Here is a 26,355-nt window from a genome sequence, read left to right on the forward strand (position 1 = left end):
AGTACAGCGCTGCGGTAGGGGGGCGAGATTGCTAAATGTGATATTAAGTCAGTCTTTCACCTTCTCCCTGTCCACCCAGCTGATTTTGAGCTCCTGGGTTTTTCCTTTGAGGGGCAGTTTTACATGGACAGAGCTCTGCCTATGGGTTGCTCTGTCTCATGTGCAGCTTTTGAACACTTCTGCACATTTCTTGAATGGGCTGTTTGTGTGAAAGGGGGCTTACAGGAAGTGGTTCAATATCTGGATTACTTCCTCTCTGTAGGTGCTGAAGGGACTGGGCATCGTGCAAAGTTATTGTCAGGCTTTCTTGAGCTGGTGGTGGAGCTTGATGTTCCACTGGCACAGGAAAAGACTGAGGGTTTGAGCTGGACTCTCTGGCACAACTGTCCAGAATTCCTGATGAGAAAGTTTCAGATTTGAGGGAAAGGGTTGCTTGTTTCCTTCTTAAGTGGAAGGTTACTTTACTCAAGCTTCAGCAGTTGGTAGGGCATCTCCACTTTGCTTGCAAAGTTGTGGCTCCTGGACATGCCTTTCTATGTAGGCTTTGCGATGTGATGGCTGGCCTGTAACTTCCTTAGCACAGAACGTGAGTTACCAGCAGCATGCGGGCAGACCTATTGGTTTGGCAGGACTTTTTTGAAGTCCTTTAATGGGATTTCCTTTGGGAGGGAGGACATGAAACTTGAAGCAGAGCTTCATGTCTGATGCTGCCGGGTCGTTAGGTTTTGGGGTCTATTTCCATGGACATTGGTGCACAGATGAGTGGCCAGATTTGTGGGTTCAGGTGGGACTGAACAAAGATCTCACGTTTCTTGAGTTCTTTCCCATTCTCGTTGTGGTTTGGTGATGGGGGAACTATACAGCCAATTGCGCAATTCATTTTTGGTGCAATAATATGGCTGTGGTACATGTCATTAATTCCCTTTCATCCAAACCACAATGGGTTGTGAAACTGGTGAGGGCCTTCACTCTGCATTGTCTGCAGCTTAACATACTGTTTTTAGCCGAGCATGTTCCTGAGGTGAATAATGGGGTGGCTGACACTTTCTCTTGCAAACAGATGGAGAGGTTTTGTCAGCTGGCCCCAGAAGTCGATCAAGAGCTGGTGCAAATGCCCCTGGAGCTATGGCTGATTGGAGAGCCGAGGCCTGCAGAGCAATAGGCTTAGCCATAGCGCCCAGCACCAGGAGTCTTATGAATGTGCCGTGTGGCAGTTTGAGAACTTTAGGTCACAGGGAGGGTATCTCATGGTTTGGCCCCTCCTGGTGGAACAGTTGCTCCATTACTGTGTGACTTTAAAAGGTAAGGGATTGGCCATGTGATCCATTAGAGGACACCTGTCTGCACTGGCCTTTGCTAGTAAGACGTCGGGATATAAGGAGGACACTGCGGACTTTCATCTGAGGAAGATGCTTAAGGGTTGGGCTAGAGATGTTGGGCCTATCCCTGATGCTAGGAAGCCTATTTCCCCTTTGGTCCTTAAGGGCTTGAAGGGTGTTTGGAGCACAATATGTGCCTCCTATTTTGAATCTACCCTTTTTCATGCTGCTTTTCTGGTTGCCTTTTAGGGGGCCCTTAGAATCAGTGAGGTAAGGTAAGGTAAATTTATTTTTGTATCCCGCCCTCCCCCGCCGAAGGCAGGCTCAGGGTGGCTCACAGACATGGGAATACCATGATTTGGATAAAATACAATCGAGACAAAAGGCAAATTAAAATACAATTAAATTACAGTTATAGATTAGGTTAAAATAGATAAAACAGCTGTTATAAGTTAATAGTTAAGGTGCTACAGTTCACAGTCATGTGTAAGATGGCTAGAAGTCAGTTTAGCCGGGTTCTATCTTGAAAGCAAGCTGAAAGAGGATGGTTTTGCAAGCCCTGCGGAACTGATTCAAGTCCCGCAGGGCTCGCACCACCTCTGGAAGTTGATTCCACCATTGGGGGGCCATTGCTGAAAAGGCTTGCTCCCTCGTTATTTTCAATCTAGCCTCTCTTGGCCCAGGGATTTTTAAAAGGTTTTGAGAACTAGATCTCAGTGCTCTCTGGGGAACATATGGGGAGAGGCGGTCCCTAAGGTAGGCAGGTCCTCGGCCATATAGGGCTTTAAAGGTAATAACCAGCACCTTATAGCGAACATGATACACAACCGGCAGCCAGTGCAGGTCCCGCAGCCCAGGCTGCACGTGTTCCCACCGAGGCAGTCCCACCAACAGCCTGGCCGCCGCGTTCTGCACTACCTGCAGTTTCCGCGTTCGGTATAAGGGCAGCCCCATGTAGAGGGCATTACAGTAGTCTAGTCTCGAGGTGACCGTTGCGTGGATCACAGTTGCCAGGTCGCTATGCTCCAAGAAGGGAGCCAACTGCCCTCCTAAGGTGGAAAAAGGCGGATTTAGCAGTGGCAGCTATCTGAGCCTCCATTGATAAGGAGGACTCCAGTAGCACTCCCAGGCTCTTGACCCTGCGCACTGGTATCAGTGGCACACATACCTCCGGACAATCTGGGCAAGGGGGCGCATATAGATGTTAAACAACATCGGGGAGAGAACTGCCCCCTGAGGCACCCCACAATGAAGTGGGTGTCTCTGAGACAGCTCCCCCCCAATTGCCACCCTTTGTCCCCGACCTTCAAGGAAGGAGGAGAGCCACTGTAAGGCTAGCCCCCGAATTCCTGCGTCGGCGATACGGCGGGTCAGCAGCCGATGATCGACCATATCGAACGCAGCCGATAGGTCTAGCAGCAGCAGTACCGCTGAGCCGCCTCGATCCAGTTGTTGCCGGAGGTCATCCATGAGGGCGACCAAGACTTTCTCTGTCCCATGGCTAGTGGCATGCTCCAGAAATGATGTTTCTGGTAGTACTTTGTTGCTTTGGGACCTGAGGTTAGCGGATGGTAAAGCGGTCATCACAGTTCGATGCTCTAAGACTGGCCAGCATCAGAAAGGAACTGTGTTGGAACTGGGCCCATGCTCAGATCCGGAGCTGTGTCCTGTTTCCTCTTTGGTTGCCTATTTGGCAGTACGTGGTCCTAGGAATGGATTTTTATTTTGTCACGTCGATGGCAGTCTGCTGACAAAACATCAATTTTGAACTGTGACTTCTCGGGCTTTAGCAAAGCTTGGGTTGTCTGGGGTTTGGTTTGATACCCACTCTTTTAGAATTGGGGCTGCCTCTACAGCTGCTGCCTTGGGTTATCCTTCATCTGCCATTCAGCATCTGGGCAGACGGCATTTGGCAGCCTATAAATCCTGTGTTCACCCTCTGCTGGGTCCCTAATTTTGGGGGGCTATAGCTTGAAGTTTTGTAGCTGTTGTTGCCAGTTTAACTGTTTTCTTTTTTCAGGTGCTGTTCCTGGCCAGAGGAGTCAAGTTCTCTTCTGTGGACACAGTTATGTGTCTTGGGCTGCTCATCAGGCTCGGAGAACTGCTGTCGGCTCTCAGCTGGGACTCAGCCAGTGGGTTACCATTGAATGGCACGGGTGCCGAGGTCTTCATTGGCCAGGCCTGATGCCACTGTTGTTTGATGGGAAGCTTGGCCCTCCTTCCCAGGTTTTAGTAATCCACCTGGGGGATAATGATCCTGAGCTGGTGAAAGGCAAGGCTTTGGTCTTGCAGGCCAGGGATGATTTTAGGGCTACTGAGGAGAGATGGCCTGGGACCATTATAGTTTGGTCAGCCATGATTCCCCACCTAGTTTGGTGTGGTGTTTGGGACCCTGTGGGCATTGACAGGGCCTGTTACAAGGCTAACAAAGAAATTAGGAAAGCCTTGAAAGGGGGTTTAGGCCACTATCTGCCCCCACAGATATTTCTCTCAAGTCCCCCTACCTCTACAAGGCTGATGGGGTGCATCTCTCAGAAAGGTGCAACATTCTTTTCTTGAGAGACTTCTGGCAAAGACTGCGGGTAGCATTGGGCCTCCCAGTGGGTGCTAAGACCGAAGCAGAGGCTTGGCCTTAGTTGTGGCAGGTTTTTCTTTGGTTGATGATCGTATGCGGCTAGGGGAGGTCCAGAGAGCATCCCCTCTTGTGGGTTAGGGGTCTGGTAGGATCAGCCTTGGGGCTGGATGACCATAGGTGGGAGAATGCAGACCGTCCTTTGGGGCTTACCTGGAGGGTTCCTTCCATCGAGACATGCGTCTGGTGGACAGGCCTTCTCGGTTTGCCTGCTTGCTGAGCCGGCCTGGTGGGGGCTGCGGTGTACAGTTCCAGCCAGGGGCTGGGTTGCTCACTCGTCGAATGGCAGCAGAGGTGTCTGTTGAGGCCCCTGGCCCTGACCAAGCTGCAGTTCAGGTTAGCCTTTGCCGTTTATCACTTACATTTAAATAAAGTGGTCCTTATTTATATCCAATAATTTGTGTCTGACTCTTTATTCCAACTTGGGGGGGCAAAAGCCCTGCCAATATATTTACAATCTTTATTCTGGATACACCACATAATGTTTCTGTCCATCTTTCTAATGCCAATCTTGTTTTTTGTAGAATCACATAGCCCCACGTACTAGGGCTGAAGGTAGAAGAAATTCATTAAATATAACATTGCCAAAGATTCATTAAAACAAAAAATCTTGCGATCTGCAAAAAAAGAGATCCTAAGATTTCAAAAACAAACTGATCCATTATTAGAAACCCTTTTATTCCATGACAAAAAGGCAGTAACAGTGAATCTGGAAGACTGCTCTAGGGGAAGAAAAGTGCAATAATCGTACACAAAGTAGTTGCTTTGTTCATTCAAGTAATAAATGCTTTCGAGCATCACTAAATTAGCCCAATGTAACATGGTGATTACATTGTCTGGTGTAAAGTTGCAAAAATAAAACAATCTTATTTCTAAAAATGTTTTCATAAAACAAGACGTCCCGATCCCATGCAAGTTTCTTTGGAAATATCTACTTGAGTTCAATGGAGAGTATTATGCTTAGGACTGCGGCCTACTTTCAGTTTCTATTAGTGCTGCCAGTAGCAATCAGATCGAATGAATAATCAGAAAGAATAAAGCCCAGCTAGCAAGCTTCTCCCACTGCTATAAAGCAGACAACAGAGTGGCAAACACGAACAAGTGGTTCTGAAATCCAGGCATGTTCTTTGCTTTCATTTTTAACCATAAGAACAATCCATCCTGTGATTTTCCAGTGTTTTACAAGCAGCCAGTCAGCCCCACTAACTGGAATACGGCTTGTTAATCCCACAAAACATCCCTGTAAATCAGGTGTTCAATCAGATCTGAGGCTAGGCCAAACACTTACACTCATTCAGTGGGATGTTTGAAAAGCAGATATCTCTCAAAACATGACAGAAATTGCCTTTGTCGTTCCCCTCGGTCAAAAATCTATTACAAGCCCACACAACCTGTGATTGGCCAAACACAATCCACTGCATTTGGTGGCTAGGGAGGACATGAACCAAACCACAAAGCAAAATTCATCACAAATATTACTCTGTTTGTGGCTCACAAGCTGAAATTTGTGATGGGTTTGTGGGGCAAGTTTACACCAGACAATTGTGGACAATTGCAGTAGACTCATGAGATCAGGGAAAGTGACAGAAGTAATCTTCCAGTTTTTCAAAACTACATCTGGCTTCATAAGAGCTTGCTAATCACCATGTCACATTGGGATAATTTAGTGATGCTCGAAAGCATTTATTACTTGAATGAACAAAGCAACTACTTTGTGTACAATTATTCCACTTTTCTTCCTGCCTCCCATTCGGATTAAAAGTGCACAACCACACAAGTACATCTGCCCTCTGAGCTGCACCCATTCTCACCCCATCTCCAGATGCCTCCTATCCACATCAAAAAGCTACCTGGATTTTCCCAGGAGCATCCCTCTGAATCAGATGTAGGTCACATAATCGGCTGCTGTCTGAATGCCCTGGGGTGACTCATAAGCGGAAGAGCTGTGTGATCACGTCAAGCCATTTCTGGCAAGGTTGAGTTCCCCCCCCCCTCTGTGTGCGCTTCTTCACTTCTCCAATTGAGTGCGCACACAGGGGCCTTTTTTAAAGAGACAACCCTTTCCACAGCAGGGCCGTAGTTGAGATCTTTGCAGTAGATCTTTGCATCCTGGCCATTGTATTCATATTGTCCACCAAAATAACACAGACCAAGAATATGTATAATTGTTTCAAAATAGGGTTTGTAGAATCTTTCGGGCTCAAGTGCCGTGTTCTACTGGAGAAAGTTTTCCTTCCAGACGTTTCATTCTCAGCTGCGGAGAACATCCTCAGTGGCATTGCAGCCAGAGCAGGCGCTCTGACCTTCTTGGCTGCTGCTCCGGCTGCAACGCCACTGAGGATGTTCTCCGCAGCTGAGAACGAAACGTCTGGAAGGAAAACTTTCTCCAGTAGAACACGGCACTTGAGCCCGAAAGATTCTACAAACCCTAATGATGTTACCAGCCGTGAAAACCTGAAATCTTTGTTTCAAAATATATATATTTTTAAAACCCCACATGTACACTACCTAAAATGAATGCAGCATGAGCTGAAGAAATTGCCTTGCGCTAAAATTCTGTACTAAGAAAACTTTGGAATATTATAGCTGGGTTTCCCACTAGTACTAGGGGCTCCAGTGAGGCAATAGGGCAAGTTGATTAAACTAATTGAATTGTTCAGCCATGATCACTTTACTGCTCACATGCTGGTACCTCTCTTCATGATTAGAGATGGACTGCAAACCTCCTAGTTTGATCAGGCTCCACTTTACAAATCTCTTTTCAACCCCAATGTAGTTTAACTGCATGATCCAGTGGCAGAGGACTAACTCATACAAGCCAACCTTGGATGGTGCTACCAGCTGATGTTTTTTTCTGCTCAATATAAATATTGGCTAAACATGCCCCATGCTTACCCAGTGCAAGGATTGTTCTGGTATCTGGGTGCTGTGTATGAAAACGGAGAAATATTCTTGTCCACGAACGAGCCAAACCCAAGACGGAAATTGCTGGTGAGCTTTCCCATCTCTTCAGCCAGCTTGGTTCCCAGGTTCCTAATTGTGTCCAGATCATCCTTCATGGAAAGGGAAAGGTCCATCAAATAATATAGATCCACGGGGTAGTCCTCTACCTGCCGAACCTGTACATGGAAAGAGGTTGGGTCACCTGTGGAAGCAGTGATTGTGAGATATTAATAAGCAAAGCAAGCAAAGTCTTTTCTTTCTCTGGATCGACTCAGTTTATGATGTCAAGTACCAAAAATAGATGGAGATTCATGTCTGAAGTAGAAATATTTCTGCATATGGTTTCTTGTCACAACACGTAATTGATATAATATGCCCAAGATTCAAGCAGCAGACTTTCTTCTTTGTATCATATATAAGCTATTCCTTCATATAGGGCTAGAATCACTGCAGCTTGACAGTCTGTGCAAAAGGGAGATGTGAGAATGAAGATATTCTCCATGGCAGTCAATTAAACCAGTTCTTCCATTTATGTAAGCTTATAACCTGTCCCATCCCAAGTGGAACAGTGGGCACCATTCATAACACAGCTGCACTATACTGATCTAACTGCTCTCCACCCACTGTCAACAAAGCCGCTCAAGCCCTCACGGCCTTACTTAGCTGTGTGTGAAGATACTATGTGGCTCAATACCCTTGCAATAAATACCAATTCTGATGCAATAAATCAGACCAAAATGCAAGAATTCCTGGCTAAGGCACGCCCAGTCATGGATGGAATGGAGCACTTGCAACTGTTCCAAGTAACCACAGCTGAACTGGTGTTTTTTACGGGGCTGCTTTGCCATGCAATATCAAAAATACACGTGGGATTTGCCCAGGTTTTGACTGCCAGAAGTAATGGAACTAGCATGGGCATAGCACAATGAAGAGTTACAAATGCAGTATTAATGAAGAATCATGGTCTTGTTTTAATTTCCAGAACCACCACAGCCTAGGTTCATATCAAAACAGTAACATTCAATCTTCTTTGCCTATATTTACAAGAGCACTGTAAGGCTACTAAACATCATTTTTTTTTTTAGCCTGGAAAAGCAAGATAAAAATTTTACAATTAAATAAAACCTAATATAAAAAAGAATGGTTGGTTTTAAAAGGAAAAATACTGCCTTACCCCATCAAAAGACTATTCGAGTCCAAAAGATCAGGTTTGCTTTCATAGCACCCAAAAAGAAAGTTGGCATGGTCAAGCAGACAGAGACAGTGCTGAACCTGGGAAGACGAGGTTCAACTATTTGTTCAGCTGTCATTTTAGCTGATTGCCTTAGTATGTCTCTGCCTGTTTCTCATCTGAAAAGCAGGAGCAACCTCACAAGGCATTTGTAACAACAGCATCTACCTGGGGAGGGATGGTGGCTCAGTGGTAGAGCATCTGCTTGGGAAGCAGAAGGTCCCAGGTTCAATCCCCGGCATCTCCAAAAAAGGGTCCAGGCAAATAGGTGTGAAAAACCTCAGCTGGAGACCCTGGAGAGCCGCTGCCAGTCTGAGAAGACAACACTGACTTTGATGGACCAAGGGTCTGATTCAGTAGAAGGCAGCTTCATATGTTCATATGTACCTACGTGGTCTATATTCTCTATTACCTTTTCCATGTTACTGTTCTAAACTGGATGCTATCCGTTGTTGGCCCAATTTTGAGTAAAGCAATACAGGGACAGAGATTTCATATAACAAATTTCCTTCCATTAATGAACGGGCTCTGAAACACTATGGTCAGTGCTGCTTTTTCCCCACTACCCTTTTTCACGGTGCAACCTGAGACTTATTTTAACGTTTTAAGGTGAGTGCTATAGTGCTACAGTGTCACCAGTGAGTCAATGGAGTCATTGCATCTCAATGATTCCATTATAGTGCTCACCTTAGATCAGGGGTGTCAACTCATTTGTTATGATGGCTAGATCTGACATAAATGGAAGTCATAAATTGTAATGCCAGGTGGCAGAGATATAAACGTTATAAAAGATACAATCACAATTAAAGATTTTTTTAAACTTAAAATACAAACAGTTTAAAACTCTTGCAATATTTTATTTAAAATTGAAAGGTGGGGGAATAGTGGGATTTGGCAATACAATTTTTGAAATAAAACATCAAGAAAAAGCACAAGGATCACAGCAGGAACTAAAAGTATAAAATGCTCTGGGCACAGGGAAAAATGAAAGGACTGGGCATTGAAAGCTTTCCCCCACCCCAGGTCTACTCAGAGTGACAGTGTCTCTCCATTGTAATGTCCCCCTTTGGCTGTGGATTCCTAGATTAGAGTAGTCACTCAGGCACCCATTCTCAGGTCCACTGAGCAGAGACAAGCTGGTTCAAAACATCAGCTGTTCATTTGCAAGGAGACGACTCCCACAAGCAACAGCTTCAGCTGGAAAGTGAAACTACTTAAGCTCCACTCCACTGAAATACATTGCAGCACAGACAAAGTTGCAAGGAATATGCAAAATGGATTTTCAATTAAGGTCTCTGGACCCAGATAGACTACCCTGGGACTGGAATGACAGCCCACAGAGTGAATTGACAGTCCCTGGGAGTAGTAGAAGCATCCTGGGATTGGAATGAGGGCACCAAAGTGGAATTCCATTCCCAGTACACCGCTGCTTCTCCCACGGAATGTCATTCTACTCTGTGCCCTGTCATTTCAGATCCAGAACACACATTCTATTGTTAAGGACTTCATTCTACTCTGGAGGCTGTCATTCCAGTCCCAGAGCACTGTTTCTATTGCTAGAAATAGTGCCAGAGTAGTCTATTTGGGTGCAGAGACCTTAATGGAAGATCCATTCTGCATTTTCTTTGCAACTTTGCAAGCCTAGAAGAGGTTCCTGCCAAAGCAGACAAAGATAAGGCTGAGGGAGCTGGAAATTTCAGCAGTCTCCAGCTTCAAAGGGTGGAGATAGGCAGGGGAGGGAGAGAAGGGAGAGAAAAGTGCAGCAGGCTGATGTAAAGCCATGGGTGGGTCAGTGCCATACTGCTGACTATAAGTTTGAAACCTATCCCTTAGAACGTTTTTTAAAAGTCAGAGGGAGCTTGGAGGCAAAAAAGAGTGGGAGAAAAGCAGCATTGTAGGAAGTACTATGGAGATTTTAAATAGCACACCACAACAATTCAGAAACACAATGAACGGGTTGAAAACATAAAAAGTGGCTTCCCTCAAAAGTGACTCAACCACACTTTGCTAACCTGATTCAAATGGGTTTGTATGAACAGATAAATAACTTCTGCTAGCAAACAGTTTGTTATGTATTGAAACTGGAACTTGCCTTTAAGGTCAATCAGGGATTTGGCTGAGCTTGAGGCTCCATAACAATAGCCACCTGGATTCTGGGAGGAGGCCAATCAAGGGTAGGTCAGCTGTGTACCTAAAATTATGTGTGTTGGGTTTTGGATGGGGCCATTTGCATGCATATAAGCAGGGCCCAGTTTTCTATCTCACTATGCCATAATCACAAAATAAAGAGCTTAATTCACTATCGCCTGAGTGTCCTTATGCTTCTAACCCAGTACATTTTACAGTATGACAGAAAAAATCCATTAGCAGCCAAGTACTAAAACAGCTCCTTGGGAGGACAGCTATGGCAAACCTAGGCAGTGTAATAAAAAGTAGAGGCATCACCCTGCCAACAAAAGTCCATATAGTCAAAGCGATGGTATTCCCAGAAGTAATAGATGGCTGTGAAAGTTGGACCATAAGGAAGGCCGAGTGCAGAAGGACAGATGCTTTGAGCTGTGGTGCTGGAGAAGACTCTTGAGAGTCCCTTGGACTGCAAGAAGATCCAATCCATCAGTTCTAAGAGAAATCAACCCAGACTGTTCCCTGGAAAGTCAGAAGCTGAAGCTCAAATACTTTAGCCACCAAATGAGAAGGGAGCACTCACTGGAGAAGAGCCTGATGATGGGAAAGACAGAAGGCAAAAGAAAAAGGGGACGGCAAAAGATGAGATGGCTGGACAAAGTTACTCATGTAACTAACACAAATTTGAGCAGACTTCGGAGGATGGTAGAAGACAGGAGGGGCTGGCGTGACTTTGTCCAGGGGGTCGCAAAGAGTCGGACTCGACAGTGTGACTAAACAACAACGAACTGAAACAGAATACAAAGGCAGTTTGAAAAGGATCTATGTATTGCTACCTTTCTCCTAAAAAAATACTCAACACAGAAGAGAAAGCTATCCTCTTTCTTCTTCAACACATATCTATATTTTTATAATATCCCTTAGTACTTAGTTACAATTAATTAGTAATAGTGAATTGACAATATAAAGGAAGACTCTGAGACACTGCCAACTCATTGTGCAATACACAGTTCCCAGATCCATTCTGGGATCTATCAAGGAAATGTGGGCTATGAGTTCCTGGATAAAATGGAGATTTCAAGGTACATATGGGCCCAATTTGGATTGTGCCCAGGGCACATGGGCAGAAGGTGATTAAGCCTCACCAGAGTGCCATTTTGCAATCTGAAATTTAATTTAATTTTTTGATTTATATCCCGCCCCTATCCCACAAGTGGGCTCAGGGCAGCTTACAACAATGAAAACAACATATTAAAACTAAAATCACATATCTAAAAATTAAAACAGCATCATGAAACGGTATTATCAGAGGCAAACAGTGAACAATAGTTCAACAATGGCAGCAAAACTACACAACAGTATGTGAAATGGCCTTGAGGAGTCGCTATTTGCCTCTCTAGAGGAATGTATGTAACCCACTGGTCCATGTAAAGCCTTTGGTGAGGCAAATAGTGGCTCTCCGAGGTTGTTTCTCAAAGGCCTAGGGAAGGAGGAAAAAATGGCATATGAATTGAGGCAGATAATGGAGAAGCAGAAGCGGAGAAGTCAACAAAAAAGAAGAAAACAGAGTGGAGGAAAGGAGGGGTAGAAAATGAGTGTGATTGTGAGATGGTGAGAGATGGACTACTTTTCAGCCATGATGCTATAGACTAGAATGTTAAGTAACCATAGGGTTGCTAGGTCCAACTCCAGAAATATCTGGGAACTTTGGAGGTGGAGCCAAGAGACTTTGGGGGTGGAGCCAGGAGCAAGGGTGTGACAAGTACAATTGAACTCCAGCGGGAGTTCTGGCCATCACATTTAAAGGGACTGCACACATTTAAAATGCCTTCCCTCCATTTGGAAATAATGGAGAATAGGGGTGCATTATTTTCAGGCTCATAGAATTGGACCCCTTGCCCAATCTTTTTGAAACTTGGGGGGTGTTTTGAGGAGAGGCACCGGGTGCTATGCTGAAAATGTGGTGCCTCTATCTCAAAAAACAACCACCCCAGAAATCCACAGATTGATTCTCCATTATACCCTATGGGAACTCCTAAGGGAATAATGGAGTTATGAGCAGACATCTCTCCCCCACACCACACTTGATAACCCTGAAATGGGAGGAGGCCCTCCAAACGGGGGGGGGGGGGGATCCCCTGCCCCCAACTGGGGATTTGTGCAAACAAAAAAAAGAATCACAGCACAGAGTGACAGGAAAAAACTCTAAGGTTCCGTGACAACCAGCCTCAAAAAAAGGAAACAAAGAAAAATAAACAAATTCTGTAATCATAAACATTCTCATAACATTCTCATACAAAATATCACATGTTAACATACCCTGATGTACAGAACACCCATATAGAATACAGAGGAAAGACAATAATGAGAACAATTAAAGGTAAAGTCTTAAAATTGTACACAGCAGTCTTGAACATCATTGTGTGCAAAAACATTGGAATCTTGCCATGCTCTGATATACTGTTTGAAAGCTGGTCAAAGCTACTAGTATAATGGAGGAATATAAAGTACTACCTCATCGCTATGTTCAAGACTGTTGTGTAGAAGACTTCTCTGCTGTGCTGTTTACTAGACTATGAAATTGCAACACTACGTGGTTTCCTCAGGAGCCGCTGGACCAAGGATTCCTGTGAAGCTGAAGGACTATTGGTTGAAATTTTAAGACTTTACCTTTAATTGTTCTCATTGTTGTCCGTCCTCTGTATTCTATTGGGTGTTCTGTACTTCAGGGTATGTTAACGTAGGACATTTCGTATGAGAGTGTTTATGATTATAGAATCTGTTTATTTATTTATTTATTTTATCTTTGTTTAAAATATTTAAATACTCTTTGCACCTTCATAAAACATATTTTAACATTCATAATTCTGGTTATTTGTCTCCACAGCTGGCAACAGAACCTACACTGCCTCAGACTGGCAAACCACCTACTAAAACTTAACTCTTGTGAATTCCTACTCTGAGTCTACCTCACGGGGAGGATTTCTTAGTCATTCCCAAGATGGTCAGGAGTGGGCCCTTCGCCTCCTGACTAGAAGGAAGAACAGGGCAGTTACCCAAATTGAGGTGCTAATTGGACCGGTATGATTAGGGTTTGTAGAATCTTTCGGGATCAAGTGCCGTGTTCTACTGGAGAAAGTTTTCCTTCCAGACGTTTCGTTCTCAGCTGCGGAGAACATCCTCAGTGGCATTGCAGCCGGAGCAGGCGCTCAGACCTTTTTGGCTGCTGTGCATTGAGTGGGATGCACTCAATGCACAGCAGCCAAGAAGGTCTGAGCGCCTGCTCCGGCTGCAACACCACTGAGGATGTTCTCCGCAGCTGAGAACGAAACGTCTGGAAGGAAAACTTTCTCCAGTAGAACACGGCACTTGATCCCGAAAGATTCTACAAACCCTAATGATGTTACCAGCCGTGAAAACCTGAAATCTTGGACTGGTATGTTTTGCGCCCTCTCAAGTTGGTTACTGCACTGCAAGCAGCATTGAGTCTGAGAGAATGAGAGAAAGAAATAAACATGTCTAACATGGGTTTGGTTTTTTGGGGGGAGGAGGGAGATTCCTGTGACTCAGCAAATATACCCGCATCTTTTGTCTACTGACTAGGAATTTTGTGCATAACCTTCACAAAATAAAATCTTTATTTGATGTATTTTGTTAAGCAGCAACCTTGTTTCTATTCTCCAATGATGTTTGGAAAAAAAATACTTGCAGGTTTTGGAAGGTATGTTGTATATTTTGTTGAATATTAAGTTAAGTAATAAAATCCACACATTAACATGACTACTGCCACTACTATTTATCATCATCATCAGCCCTCCCCCGCAAGAGCTCAGGGCAGTGGACATCATATTGGGGGTGGGGGTGTTGCGTGGGGCCCAGTGGCATGGGAGCCATGGGTGGATGTGGGGAGGGAGGTCACGCGCACCCTCCTTTCTCCCCCTTAGCATCTCTCGTGGGCCTAATTGATTAAAATCAGTTAGAAGCAAAATGAGGTCACTTCCTGCCAATGATTATTTTGAAAATCTGAACGTATATTCCATGTGGCTGTTGTGAGGATAAAACGCAAGAGGAGACAGCAGTGTTGCAAGCAGCTCTGAGTCCCTCTTGGGGAGAAAAGTAGTACACAAATAGTAAATAAACTGAACAGCAGCAGCATTCTAAAAATTGAAGGAAGAGCTTTTCTGCATGAAATTAAACTGATTTTTTTTAAAATATTTTTTAAAAAAATTAAATTTAAATAATTTTAAAAATCTATTTAAAAAAAATCTCCCATTATGTGCTTGCAAGCTATAAATATGCCAGACTTTCTGTCTGCAGATGATTAGAATTCAGTGTATATTACTAAGGTTCCCTTTAGTTAAATTAAAACATTTTCTGTAATGAAACTTGACATTGTTTACTGCTATGTTTAAATCATTCATAACGTATAATATAAAAGAACTGTATAATTAATACAAATATAAGTCCGATATACATATAATAAGTTCCATATAAATATATGGTTTGTAATACAAATGATAATAGTTCATATGTTATTGTCATATGTTTTGTATGTTTGTAAACTAAAATAATTTTTTTTAAAAACGTTGGCCTGCTCGTGATTTTAAACCTAGCACCATTTTTGGATCATGGGGTAAAATTTTTGTTCACAAGACTGTGAGCTTAGAGGGAACACTGGGTATTGATGGAACTCTCTGTCTGGGGCAGTATCCTGCCCCCACTGATGGACCTCCTGATGGTAGCTGAGTTTTTTGGCTACTGTGTGACACAGAATGTTGGACTGGATGGGCCATTGGCCTGATCCAGCATGGCTTCTCTTATGTTCTTATGATATGAAAAGACTGGAACCCCCAGAAAGAATGGGAGCATAGCATTAAGTGTGAACATGACATATTAAGTGGTACAGACATTACATAATAGGATGCTTACAATATATTGTATACAGCAGAAAAGACCACAAGTCCCAAATAATTTATCCAAGCAAGTTTGTGAAATCATTTTGTACTGTGCAGCCTTATCACCTAGGCAGAAAAACTCTTGAATACTTCAGTTTTGCATAGTTTGCAGAAGGCCAGAAAAGTGGAAGCTTTTCTGACCTCTTTGGGGAGGTCATTCCATAAGGAGGGAGCCTTGTGGTTGATTTTGCTCATTTGCAGGTTTCCATCTGCAAAAGCCCCTGCTGTCATGAGTGCAGTTGTCATGGTGGAGCACAGAGAAATAGGCAGTCCTGCAAATAAGAGGGACTGAGACCATGAAGGGTTTATATGTGAATTCCAATTGCTTATTTTAGTGGCATATGGAGTATCCAGGTTGCTTGCAAATTATCCATTTCAAGTGATAGGTATTCAATGCTAACTCTACAAACAAACAAACTTACCAGGCCGCAGACTGAGAGAGATCTTTTGAGGTATTATCTGGGTAACATCCGAATGAGTCACACTGGAGCCTTTTCTGCTCAAAGGAAGGTTCTTCACTATATTCAGACTGCTTTTTGTACTCTCGAGGTGCCCTGCGCAACCGCTAGCAATCAGGTTTTCAACGAAGTCACATCTCGAAGTGAGAGATTTTTTGCTGCCAAATTCCTGGGGGGAATCAGGAGGTAAAGAACAGAGATTTTAAAAATAATAAATTTGTCCAAGAACAATCCCAATTAAATACTGTGTTAGCTAGGCAGCATTTTTCTTATTACATTTCTATCTTGGCTGTGCTGCTCAGAACCGCAACCAAGTTCTGTGTTGTCCTCTTTTTCCTCATCACAACCATAAGTGGAAGGTCAGGGGAGCTTGGATCCAACAAAGGATTTCCAGCTAGGAGGATTTCACCCAAAAAAACCCTTCAAGTGAAAGCCTTATTTCTCCATATGCTTTCACTAGGGGTCCCCGGACATTAGAGGGGAGGACGTTTTGGCTGCAGCAAGAAGAAAGAAGACAATGTTACAATTCATAGAAATCCTCTACTGGATCCAACCCAGAAGAAGAAGAAGATATTGGATTTATATCCCGTCCTCCACTCCAAAGAGTCTCAGAGCGGCTCACAATCTCCTTTACCTTCCTCCCCCACAACAGACACCCTGTGAGGTAGATGAAGATATTGGATTTATATCCCGCCCTCCACTCCAAAGAGTCTCAGAGCGGCTCACAATCTCCTTTCCCTTCCTCCCCCACCACAGACACCCTGTGAGGTAGATGAAGATATTGGATTTATATCCCGCCCTCCACTCCAAAGAGTCTCAGAGCGGCTCACAATCTCCTTTCCCTTCCTCCCCCACAACAGACACCCTGTGAGGTAGATGAAGATATTGGATTTATATCCCGCCCTCCACTCCAAAGAGTCTCAGAGCGGCTCACAATCTCCTTTCCCTTCCTCCCCCACAACAGACACCCTGTGAGGTAGAAGAAGATATTGGATTTATATCCCACCCTCCACTCCGAAGAGTCTCAGAGCGGCTCACAATCTCCTTTCCCTTCCTCCCCCACCACAGACACCCTGTGAGGTAGATGAAGATATTGGATTTATATCCCGTCCTCCACTCCAAAGAGTCTCAGAGCGGCTCACAATCTCCTTTACCTTCCTCCCCCACAACAGACACCCTGTGAGGTAGATGAAGATATTGGATTTATATCCCGCCCTCCACTCCAAAGAGTCTCAGAGCGGCTCACAATCTCCTTTCCCTTCCTCCTCCACCACAGACACCCTGTGAGGTAGATGAAGATATTGGATTTATATCCCGCCCTCCACTCCAAAGAGTCTCAGAGCGGCTCACAATCTCCTTTCCCTTCCTCCCCCACAACAGACACCCTGTGAGGTAGATGAAGATATTGGATTTATATCCCGCCCTCCACTCCAAAGAGTCTCAGAGCGGCTCACAATCTCCTTTCCCTTCCTCCCCCACAACAGACACCCTGTGAGGTAGAAGAAGATATTGGATTTATATCCCACCCTCCACTCCGAAGAGTCTCAGAGCGGCTCACAATCTCCTTTCCCTTCCTCCCCCACCACAGACACCCTGTGAGGTAGATGAAGATATTGGATTTATATCCCGTCCTCCACTCCAAAGAGTCTCAGAGCGGCTCACAATCTCCTTTACCTTCCTCCCCCACAACAGACACCCTGTGAGGTAGATGAAGATATTGGATTTATATCCCGCCCTCCACTCCAAAGAGTCTCAGAGCGGCTCACAATCTCCTTTCCCTTCCTCCTCCACCACAGACACCCTGTGAGGTAGATGAAGATATTGGATTTATATCCCGCCCTCCACTCCAAAGAGTCTCAGAGCGGCTCACAATCTCCTTTCCCTTCCTCCCCCACAACAGACACCCTGTGAGGTAGATGAAGATATTGGATTTATATCCCGCCCTCCACTCCAAAGAGTCTCAGAGCGGCTCACAATCTCCTTTCCCTTCCTCCCCCACAACAGACACCCTGTGAGGTAGAAGAAGATATTGGATTTATATCCCACCCTCCACTCCGAAGAGTCTCAGAGCGGCTCACAATCTCCTTTCCCTTCCTCCCCCACAACAGACACCCTGTGAGGTAGATGAAGATATTGGATTTATATCCCACCCTCCACTCCGAAGAGTCTCAGAGAGGCTCACAATCTCCTTTCCCTTCCTCCCCCACAACAGACACCCTGTGAGATGGGTGGGGCTGGAGAGGGCTCTCTCAGCAGCTGCCCTTTCAAGGACAACCTCTGCCAGAGCTATGGCTGACCCAAGGCCATGCTAGCACGTGCAAGCGGAGGAGTGGGGAATCAAACCCGGTTCTCCCAGATAAGAGTCCGCACACTTAACTACTACACCAAACTGGCTCCCAATGTCTTAGAGAGAAGACTTGTCTGAGGGAAAGAACAACAATAAGAAGGAAGAAAAGATTTGAAAACAATAACAGCTTAAGCATGGAAGTGCCATGATCAATTACTGTTTATATAGTCAACAATCAGGTAAGCAAACTATGCTGTCCAGAAACTACAGTCTAGATTGCAGAAATCAATATTGTAGAATGTAGATTCAGAACTGCACTAGAGCATGCACAGAGGGCCAGATAGATTTGCACTAATCCTGATCATAGATCTCATTTGCACTAACCTACCTTAACAGTTATATTTAAACTATTACATTCAAAGTATTATACTTGCAGAACTTGCCTTAAAGTATATGGTACTATGGACTAAAGTCTATGGATTATAGGCGTAGTGGCCTGGGGAACAAAGAACAGTGACTCCTATTAGAGTCCTCGATAAGCACCAAAGGAAGCCTCTTTTCTAGCAAGAATGTGTTGTCACCATATATTCTGTAAACATCTTTCAGTGAAAGAAAACTATCTTCTTACCTCCGGATACATACCACTCTGCAAAGGTCATTATCAATACTAAGCAATACTGTGCTTTTTACAAATTTTCTGGAACTAGGCCAGGTGCCCACACAGAAGAATAACAGGAAAGGGGAAGACCACAGATGTAAGATATAAGGAAGTAAGATTTGGGGGTCCTGATTAGAAGACCCCATGTGATATCAATTCATCTTTCGCTTCTAAACTTGGAGATGTGCTTTATTTGACCAGTTAGTGTAATCAAAATGTCAGAAGTGAAGAACGGTGTAGGCAGTCTGTAAATTGGCCTTTGTTATCAGAAATGTATAAATGTTATGACTTTGGAAACATGGCTTCGAAGGAACACAGAGGAAGGGTGAAAGGGAGATTGTTTTCCTTCCCACATTAATGTGAAAACAATAAAGACCTGCATATCTATCTCTTCACACCTCGGATGCTGAGTCTCTTAATTGGGCGAAAAGGGACTCTGCTGTGTACAACAATATGCAGCGTAGCAGAGTACAAGATTTTGGTTTCTCTATAACTTTATACCAACTCTCTGCCCCACTGTCCAGATCCCAACTTACTATTCTTTGAGAAAGTTGAAATAGTTTTAATATGGAAGACTGACTGCAGGCATAGATGAATGTTTTAACTACTTGGTCCTGATGTAGGAATGTACAGGTCTCTTGTGCACCATACCTAAGGAAATACCCTTAGGAAAACACAAGCTATAAAAATACATTGCCAGAGATTGCTCATCCGTTAGGAAAACACAAGCTATAAAAATGTATTGCTAGAGGTTGCTCACCCATGACACCCAAAGAAAGTACCTAGTCTAATTCAAAGACTATGCCTGTTAATAGATTATTTTCCTCTTTCCGCATATATTAACCATGCATGATGCAGAGGGCAGAGAAATGTCCATATAGGGATCAAAAAAGAAACCAACGTCGGTCATAGGCAGACTGTGCACCTTCCGCAATGGCCCTGATTGGCCAGAGGGACAGATAGGGGACGTGGCGTCGGGAGCCTTAAATTGAGCTGCGCTGCATCCCAGACTTCAGAGACCGCACCTAGAGTGCTTCTCTCCATGCTTGCAAACATGTATTCTAAATAAACACCTGCTTGTTGCTGACCAAACACCTGTCTTGGGGTTTTCCTGGTGAGATGAAAACAATCCATAACAGCCCTTACTCATCAAACATTATGTCCCTGCTATTTCTGGTTTAATAATATTTATAGAGCTTTCTACAGGTGGTCAGAAGAGTGTCTTGGTGGTCCTTCAACAACCATGTAAGGTAGGGCAGACATGATCATCCCCATATTAAAGCAGATCACCAAAGGCCAACCAGTGAGTTATGATTAAACCTGAGTACTTAGCACTGAGTATCTTAGCACTATGCCACTTTTTAAAATAGACCTTTTAAAAAAGTATCTTTCACATGTTTCTGAATATTTAAAAATATTAAATGGCTCACAAAGTCCTTTTCTTATTATTTAGGAGCTATTATATAGAATATTATTATATTAAAAAGAACAGCTGCGCTGTCTGCCACAGCAAGTATACATGCAATGAGGGAAACCGAGGAGGAAGTGTCTTTAAAGAAAAGAAACAAATACAGGCAGACACTCACTCTGATGTCTTTCCTGTATCTTTAATACTACTGTCTCTGCAAAAAGCCCTGTCTGCAGGTCACACACAGGTGCTTTTTGTGCTAGAAACTGCATCAGAAGAAAGGTGAAAATACTTTAATTTCAAATTACAAATACCTGTCAAGTCTGCTTTAACTCTGGTCAGGCCTGCACTCAATCTTTGGTTCAGGAGAGAAGCATCCTGGGTAAAGCCATACTGTATGCCAATGCTGCTAGCTTGAACTCTCCTCACCCCCCTCCTTCCCTTTGTTATGTAGTTGTGCTTTGAAATGGGAATATGTGAAAGAGATTATCGGGCCTTCTCAGGCTGGGCATCGGGGGAGGTTGGAGCCGAGGAGACACTCAAGGCCAAAGCAGGCCTGAGAACAAAATTGTAACATCAATGTGTGAATGTGCCCTGCATAGTACCCCTCCCTCAAGAATCCCTTTGAAGTGTACCTTATATGATTGCATTCTACTGTATGATCTTTAGTCTTTCAATCTCCTTGTAGTCGAGAACCATGATATCAATAAACTAGCTACTTTGTTATCAACAAAGACTCGTTATTGAATCTACCGACTTGACAATACCAAGGCACATGAATGAAAACAGAGCAATATTACACAGTTGTCTATGTTATAGCTTTGTTACCTCTTCCCTCCCATGGCTCCTCCTACCTACACACAATGAAGAGGAGGTTTCCAGTTTGGGCTGAAAACAGTTCCCTCGGTTCATTAGATAAGCCTTCATTATTAAAAACAGAAGGCCAAATTTTCACCAGAGATTTCATTTAAACGAATCAGCAGCAGAAAGGCCAGGAAGATTTCACACATCAAGTTGTGTTCATACATCACAGCCAACAGACAGACATAGACACACAATCTGCCTTAATGATAAATACTCTTCTAAGTGGAGAGAATTTCTTTTCTATGGAGAGGCATTCTGTCAGTTTAGCCCCCTAGGACTGCCATGTCCCCTTGGCAACACTTACTGGGTGGGTGTGTCAGCTTCTGTGCAGCTCCAAACAATTCAGCCTCTTTGATGCTTATCAAATAAGGTATTTATTGAAAGAGATACATGGCCACTATAAAAGACTTCTTTGTTAGAACTGCCCTTCTGACACTAGTCATAGCCGTTAGTCCACACAAGAAACTCTAGACGCCTAAAGAAGAATGGCAAAAGCATCTTCCCATAACCCCCCTCCCCCAGCTGCTAGGTATCTTTCCCTTGAAAACAAAAGTTAGAGCAGTCTCTCCAGCAGTCCTGACAAGTGTCTGGCAGTCAAGGTCAAAGAGAAAAGGGATGCGGTGTCTGGTTCAGTTTTAACATTGCCTATGTTAAACAATCTCTCTGCCAAGCCAGGTTAACTCAAAGTACATATGACAAATATAAATGACATGTATGACATATATATATGGAAAGTATATATGGAAAGCCATTGCAATCAAGTAACATAAAACCATTGGCAAGAAACACTTTCTTAACAGGATGGGGGCCTTGCTGATGACACACGGACATCCCTTCCTGTGCAGACCACAAGTGATGTCAGTGCATTCCCAGCAATGCTGGTGACACTCTGGCATTCTGTCCATGTCGTGTAGAAGAACTCCCTAGAAAAAGAACACTGTGGCTAGACACCATAAAAGTTGACAACAGCCTGAGCATGGAAAAATGCAAAGAAAATGTGGAGAGCTGGACACGACTGAATAGGTTAACAACAATGACGACAACAACATCATTATGGAATCTTTATTCTTTTAAAAAATCCTGAAGGTTTTCTCTCTTTTAGGATAACATCTGAATCCAATATCCACTGTTTAATAAACTAAGCAGAGTTTATAAATGAACACAGTGAAAGTATTTTCTGTCTAGCAAAAAAATGGCAAAGAACTTAACTATCAAGAGAGAGATGGCTGACAATTCAAAATGGCTACAGAAATATGATGTGCACATTCAGTATCACTCAGGAAAACATCTGGTCATGGCAGACACCTTAAGCAGAGCTTACTTCATTAAGCCCAGTGAAGAGGACTCCACTGAGAGGATGCATAAATATAAATACATTGCAGTACTTACCAATTTCCCAAACTTGTTTACAGGCAATACAGGCAGTGACAGCTCAAGACAGGAGTCTCCAGATAATCAAGAAGATTATCCTAACAGGTTGGTCTGCAGAAAAACACTAGTTACCAGGAAAAGCTGCTCCGTATTTCACCACAGATGAATTTTGTGTCCAGGAGTGATTTCCCGGAGGCATTGTGATTGGACATTAAGCTGCACCTTGCCAGAGGTTGAGCACATTTCAGAGAGCTCTGAGAGAGAAAGCGGATAAGAAGTGCTATAAGGGTGACGTTTGGCTTTCTAAACAGCTGGGGAAGTTGCAGAGAATTTCTGAGTCTGTATGACTGTGTGATTGCTGAAAATTCTGAGTTTGTGGTTGCTGGGGAATTGCTGTTTGTTTGGTTTGAGTGGGCTGAAGGTGATCGTTGCTGATTGATTAGGAGTGGCTATGTTCCTGGGGCAGACTGAGGCCCCACCCTCTTTGCATTATTAAGCTACACCTTGCCAGAGGCGCAAGCCTTTGGTGCGAGCTGAAGGGCGAGAGCTAAAGGGCTCTTGGCTTGGGGGCTGTGTAAGGACCAGGAACCCAGATCCCTATTTTCCTTGTGTTCCCAATAAGGTAAGTAGACCCTCCAGAAGGAGAGCCACATAAACAAACAGGATTTAAAAGGGGACTGTATATTATAAAAAAGCTATCATAAAGGTAGAATGCCAGCAGGGGGGTGGGGGCTTTCCAGTGTTTTGCACTGAGTGTCACATGTATGACTATCTGCCCACAGGACAGAAGTCTTGGGTGTATGCTCGATGCAAGGAGCTCCTGGTCCTCAGGGAACGAGTTCGTACCCTTGAGGCCAAGGTGATTGACCTGGAGAAGCAGAGACAGTCAGTTAGGCACTCAGAGAAGACTCTTGGAGACATATTAGATGAGCCCCACTCTGAACATGGCAGCCCTGTCGCTGCCAGGGAGCATGAGGGTCGAGAAGGAACAGGGCACCATGCTGAGAATAAGGAGAATGTGCCCTCAGAAGGGAACTTTTCTTCAGTTGGTGAGTGGGTATTCCTTTCGCGCCAAGGAACCATCCCTGGGCAGGGAGAGAGGTAGTTGGTGATTCAATCCTTAGGCAAGTAGACAGCTGGGTGGCAAAACCGCATACTGACCGTATGGTGACTTGCCTGCTTTATATGAATTTAGCGGACATTATGCGTGTTGTAGATAGGCTGATGGACAGTGCTGGGGAGGAGCCAGTGGTCATGTGGATGTTGGCACCAATGATGTGGGGAATTGCATTCATGAGGTCCTGGAGGAAAAATTTAGGCTGCTAGGCAGGTCCTGGAGGAAAAATTTAGGCTGCTAGGCAGGACCTTCAAGGTAGCCTTCTCAGAAGTGCTACCTATTCCACATGCAGGGCTGGAGAGACAGGCACAAATTAGAAGTCTCAATGTGTGGATTAGACGATGGTGTAGGGAGGAAGGGTTTAAGTTTGTTAGGCACTGGGATGCTTTCTGGAACAAGCAGGAGCTGTACAAAAGAGACGGTCTCCACTTGTCCCCAGATGGAACCAGGCTGTTGGCGCTTAAAATCAAAAAGGTGGCAGAGCAGTTTTTAAACTAAATCTTGAGGAAAAGCCAACAGCAGATGAAATGTCTCTGGTTCGGGAGGACTCATCTCAAAGGGATGAAGGGTTAGCTGTTCCTTTTCTACGGGGTAATGGATTAGAGTTGTCCACTGAGATGGTGACAAATAATATGGACTGTCTGCCAAAGTCTCGAGGCAGCAGGAGGAAGGTTGTGGGCTTAACTTGCCTGGGAAATTATAGATGTTTGTATACAAATGCTAGAAGTGTTCGAAATAAAATTCAGATGTTGAAATGTTTAGTGTTGGGGGAAAACAGACATTGCGGGAATTTCAGAAACTTGGTGGAATGAGGAGAATCAGTGGGACACGGTGATTCCTGGATATAAGTTATATAGGAAGGATAGGGAGGGAAGGTTTGGAGGTGGGGTGGCTCTGTATGTCAGAGAGGGTATACAGTCCAGTAAGACTGAAGTCAAAGAATTAGATTCCCTTCTAGAAATGCTTTGGGTCAAAATAGAGGGCCCAAAAAGAAATTTAACTATGGGAGTTCGTTATCGCCCACCAAATCAAAAGAGAAAGGACGATTATAATATGATGGAAGGATTAAAGATAGTGGCTAAATGTAAAAACTGTGTCATAATAGGTGATTTTAACTACCCGCAGATTGATTGGGTCAATATGTGTTCTGGTCGAGAGAAAGAGAGTGAGTTTCTAGATGCTCTCAATGCTATGGAGCAGATGGTCACAGAACCTACCAGAGGTGGGGCAATCCTGGATTTGGTCCTAAGTAATGCCCAAGACTTGGTGAGAGATGTAAAAGTGATCACACTGCTTGGGAGCAGTGACCATAACATTATTGATTTCACCATTTGTATAAATAGGGAGTTGCCCCAAAAGACCAGCACAACCACGTTTAACTTTAAAAGGGGTAAATTCTCTGAGATGAGGAGGAATGTGAAGAGGAAACTGAAAGGAAAGGTAAATACCGTCAAACCCCTTGGGGAAGCATGGAGGCTATTTAAAACTACAATCCTAGAAACTCAGATAAAATATATACCACAAGTTAGGAAAGGCACCAACAGGGGGGCTTCTGGGGTTGGAACATGGTGAGCTGACCTGTTTCTCTCAGGAGGAGCAGACTGGAATCTTTATTTTGGGCATAAAAGGCAATCTAACGCCTGCTGCCTACATTTTCCAGTAAAGGAATCTGTCTAAGACATGCTTGATAATTTTGAGGGGACTTACTTTGGCTGACGAGAGATCCCAGGAGGGATTTCTTTTCGGCTTTGAAGAATCCCCGATGAAGAATTGCATTCCATCGTCTACAAAGAATCTCCGGAGTCATTAAATTGACAAACTCATCAAGATTCCAGCTTTCTATGGACTATAATAACATCTGAAGGCAAAATGGACGGTATAAACAAGTATAGACTTCGTTAAGGTAAAAGATTCTTATCTGTCACTCCAGGACTAAAATAAGACTGTTAAAAGAAAAGATTTAAGATCTAGAACTATTTGCAAGAGCATAAAATCAAAGAGAAGTGGAAGGGGGTGAAAGTGGAATTTTTGGAGATGAGAAAGCAGAAAAGTGCAGAAAAATAGTTGCTGTTTAAAATTCTTGTGGCTTTGAAAAAAAAAAAAACCCCAGCCATAACACAGCTGCAGACTCTTAATACAAAACAGGAAGTGATGTTTTTTCAACTATCATGGGTTCTACAACCATTGAGAATGAGACTTCATGGCCAGAGAGTCAGTGTTGAAAGACGAGGAATCTTCAAGCATCCGGGTCTTCTCTAGAGCCAGAAACCATAGAGAATCATCGGAACTTTAAAAATTAATAACTGGAGCTAGGAAGCTCAGAGGAAGGCAATTTTGGGCTTGCTGGAAAGGGCATGCTCTAATCTATTGAATGCAACTATCAGATTGTGGTTTGATGAGGTCAATTTAAGAACCCATTTTATGCAATGGGAGGACAGTGATGTCTGATCAGGAGCTGGGACCAAGGGTTACAGCCTCGCTGGGAGAAGGAAAAATGGCTAACAAGTTCAAGAACAACTGGATGCTATGGAGGCAAAATTGGTGACGGTAATGAAGGATTTAATAACTGGAAGTGAGAAGAAACTAACTAAAGAAATAAACTCCATTGCTGAGGAAGTCAAGAAAGATTAAAAAAAGAGATTGATGATCTCAGAAAAGAGTCTCAAGCAATAGCTAAAAAGACAGAGGAGATATAAGTTAAAATTAAGGATCAAGATGCTACTATTAAGAAGATGCAGGACAAAGCAATACTACAAGACTGCAAGTTAATGGAGAATATCATTCGTCTAAGGGGAGTGCCTGAAAAAGACCAAGAGAATCTAAAGAAGTACATTGCTACAATTATGGCTGAATTTATGGGAGATGACCCTGAGGTAATGGGACGTTTGTGTAATTATGTATATAGGGTCAACTCAGAATTTGCTAGAAAGCGCAAGCTACCAAGGGATGTGGTAGTAAAATTTACTACAAGAGACATGGTGGGAAGGA

At 43.8% G+C, this 26,355-nt stretch overlaps 1 protein-coding gene across 1 annotated transcript in view; it reads right to left on the reverse strand.

Moving 5' to 3' along the window:
- The window catches only part of ITGB5 (integrin subunit beta 5), a 175,563-nt gene that overhangs the window by 137,808 nt on the left and 11,400 nt on the right, over positions 1 to 26,355 (reverse strand). Inside the window, exons 2-3 of the mRNA XM_060261692.1 lie at positions 15,627 to 15,831; positions 6,847 to 7,096 (exon numbers count right to left, since the gene is read on the reverse strand). Coding sequence (XP_060117675.1) covers positions 6,847 to 7,028 — 182 coding nt within the window. The 5' untranslated portion in view covers positions 7,029 to 7,096; positions 15,627 to 15,831. The remainder of the gene's footprint in view (positions 1 to 6,846; positions 7,097 to 15,626; positions 15,832 to 26,355) is intronic.

Source organism: Heteronotia binoei, chromosome 21 (assembly GCF_032191835.1).
Source record: "Heteronotia binoei isolate CCM8104 ecotype False Entrance Well chromosome 21, APGP_CSIRO_Hbin_v1, whole genome shotgun sequence".
Classification (NCBI taxonomy): domain Eukaryota; kingdom Metazoa; phylum Chordata; class Lepidosauria; order Squamata; family Gekkonidae; genus Heteronotia; species Heteronotia binoei.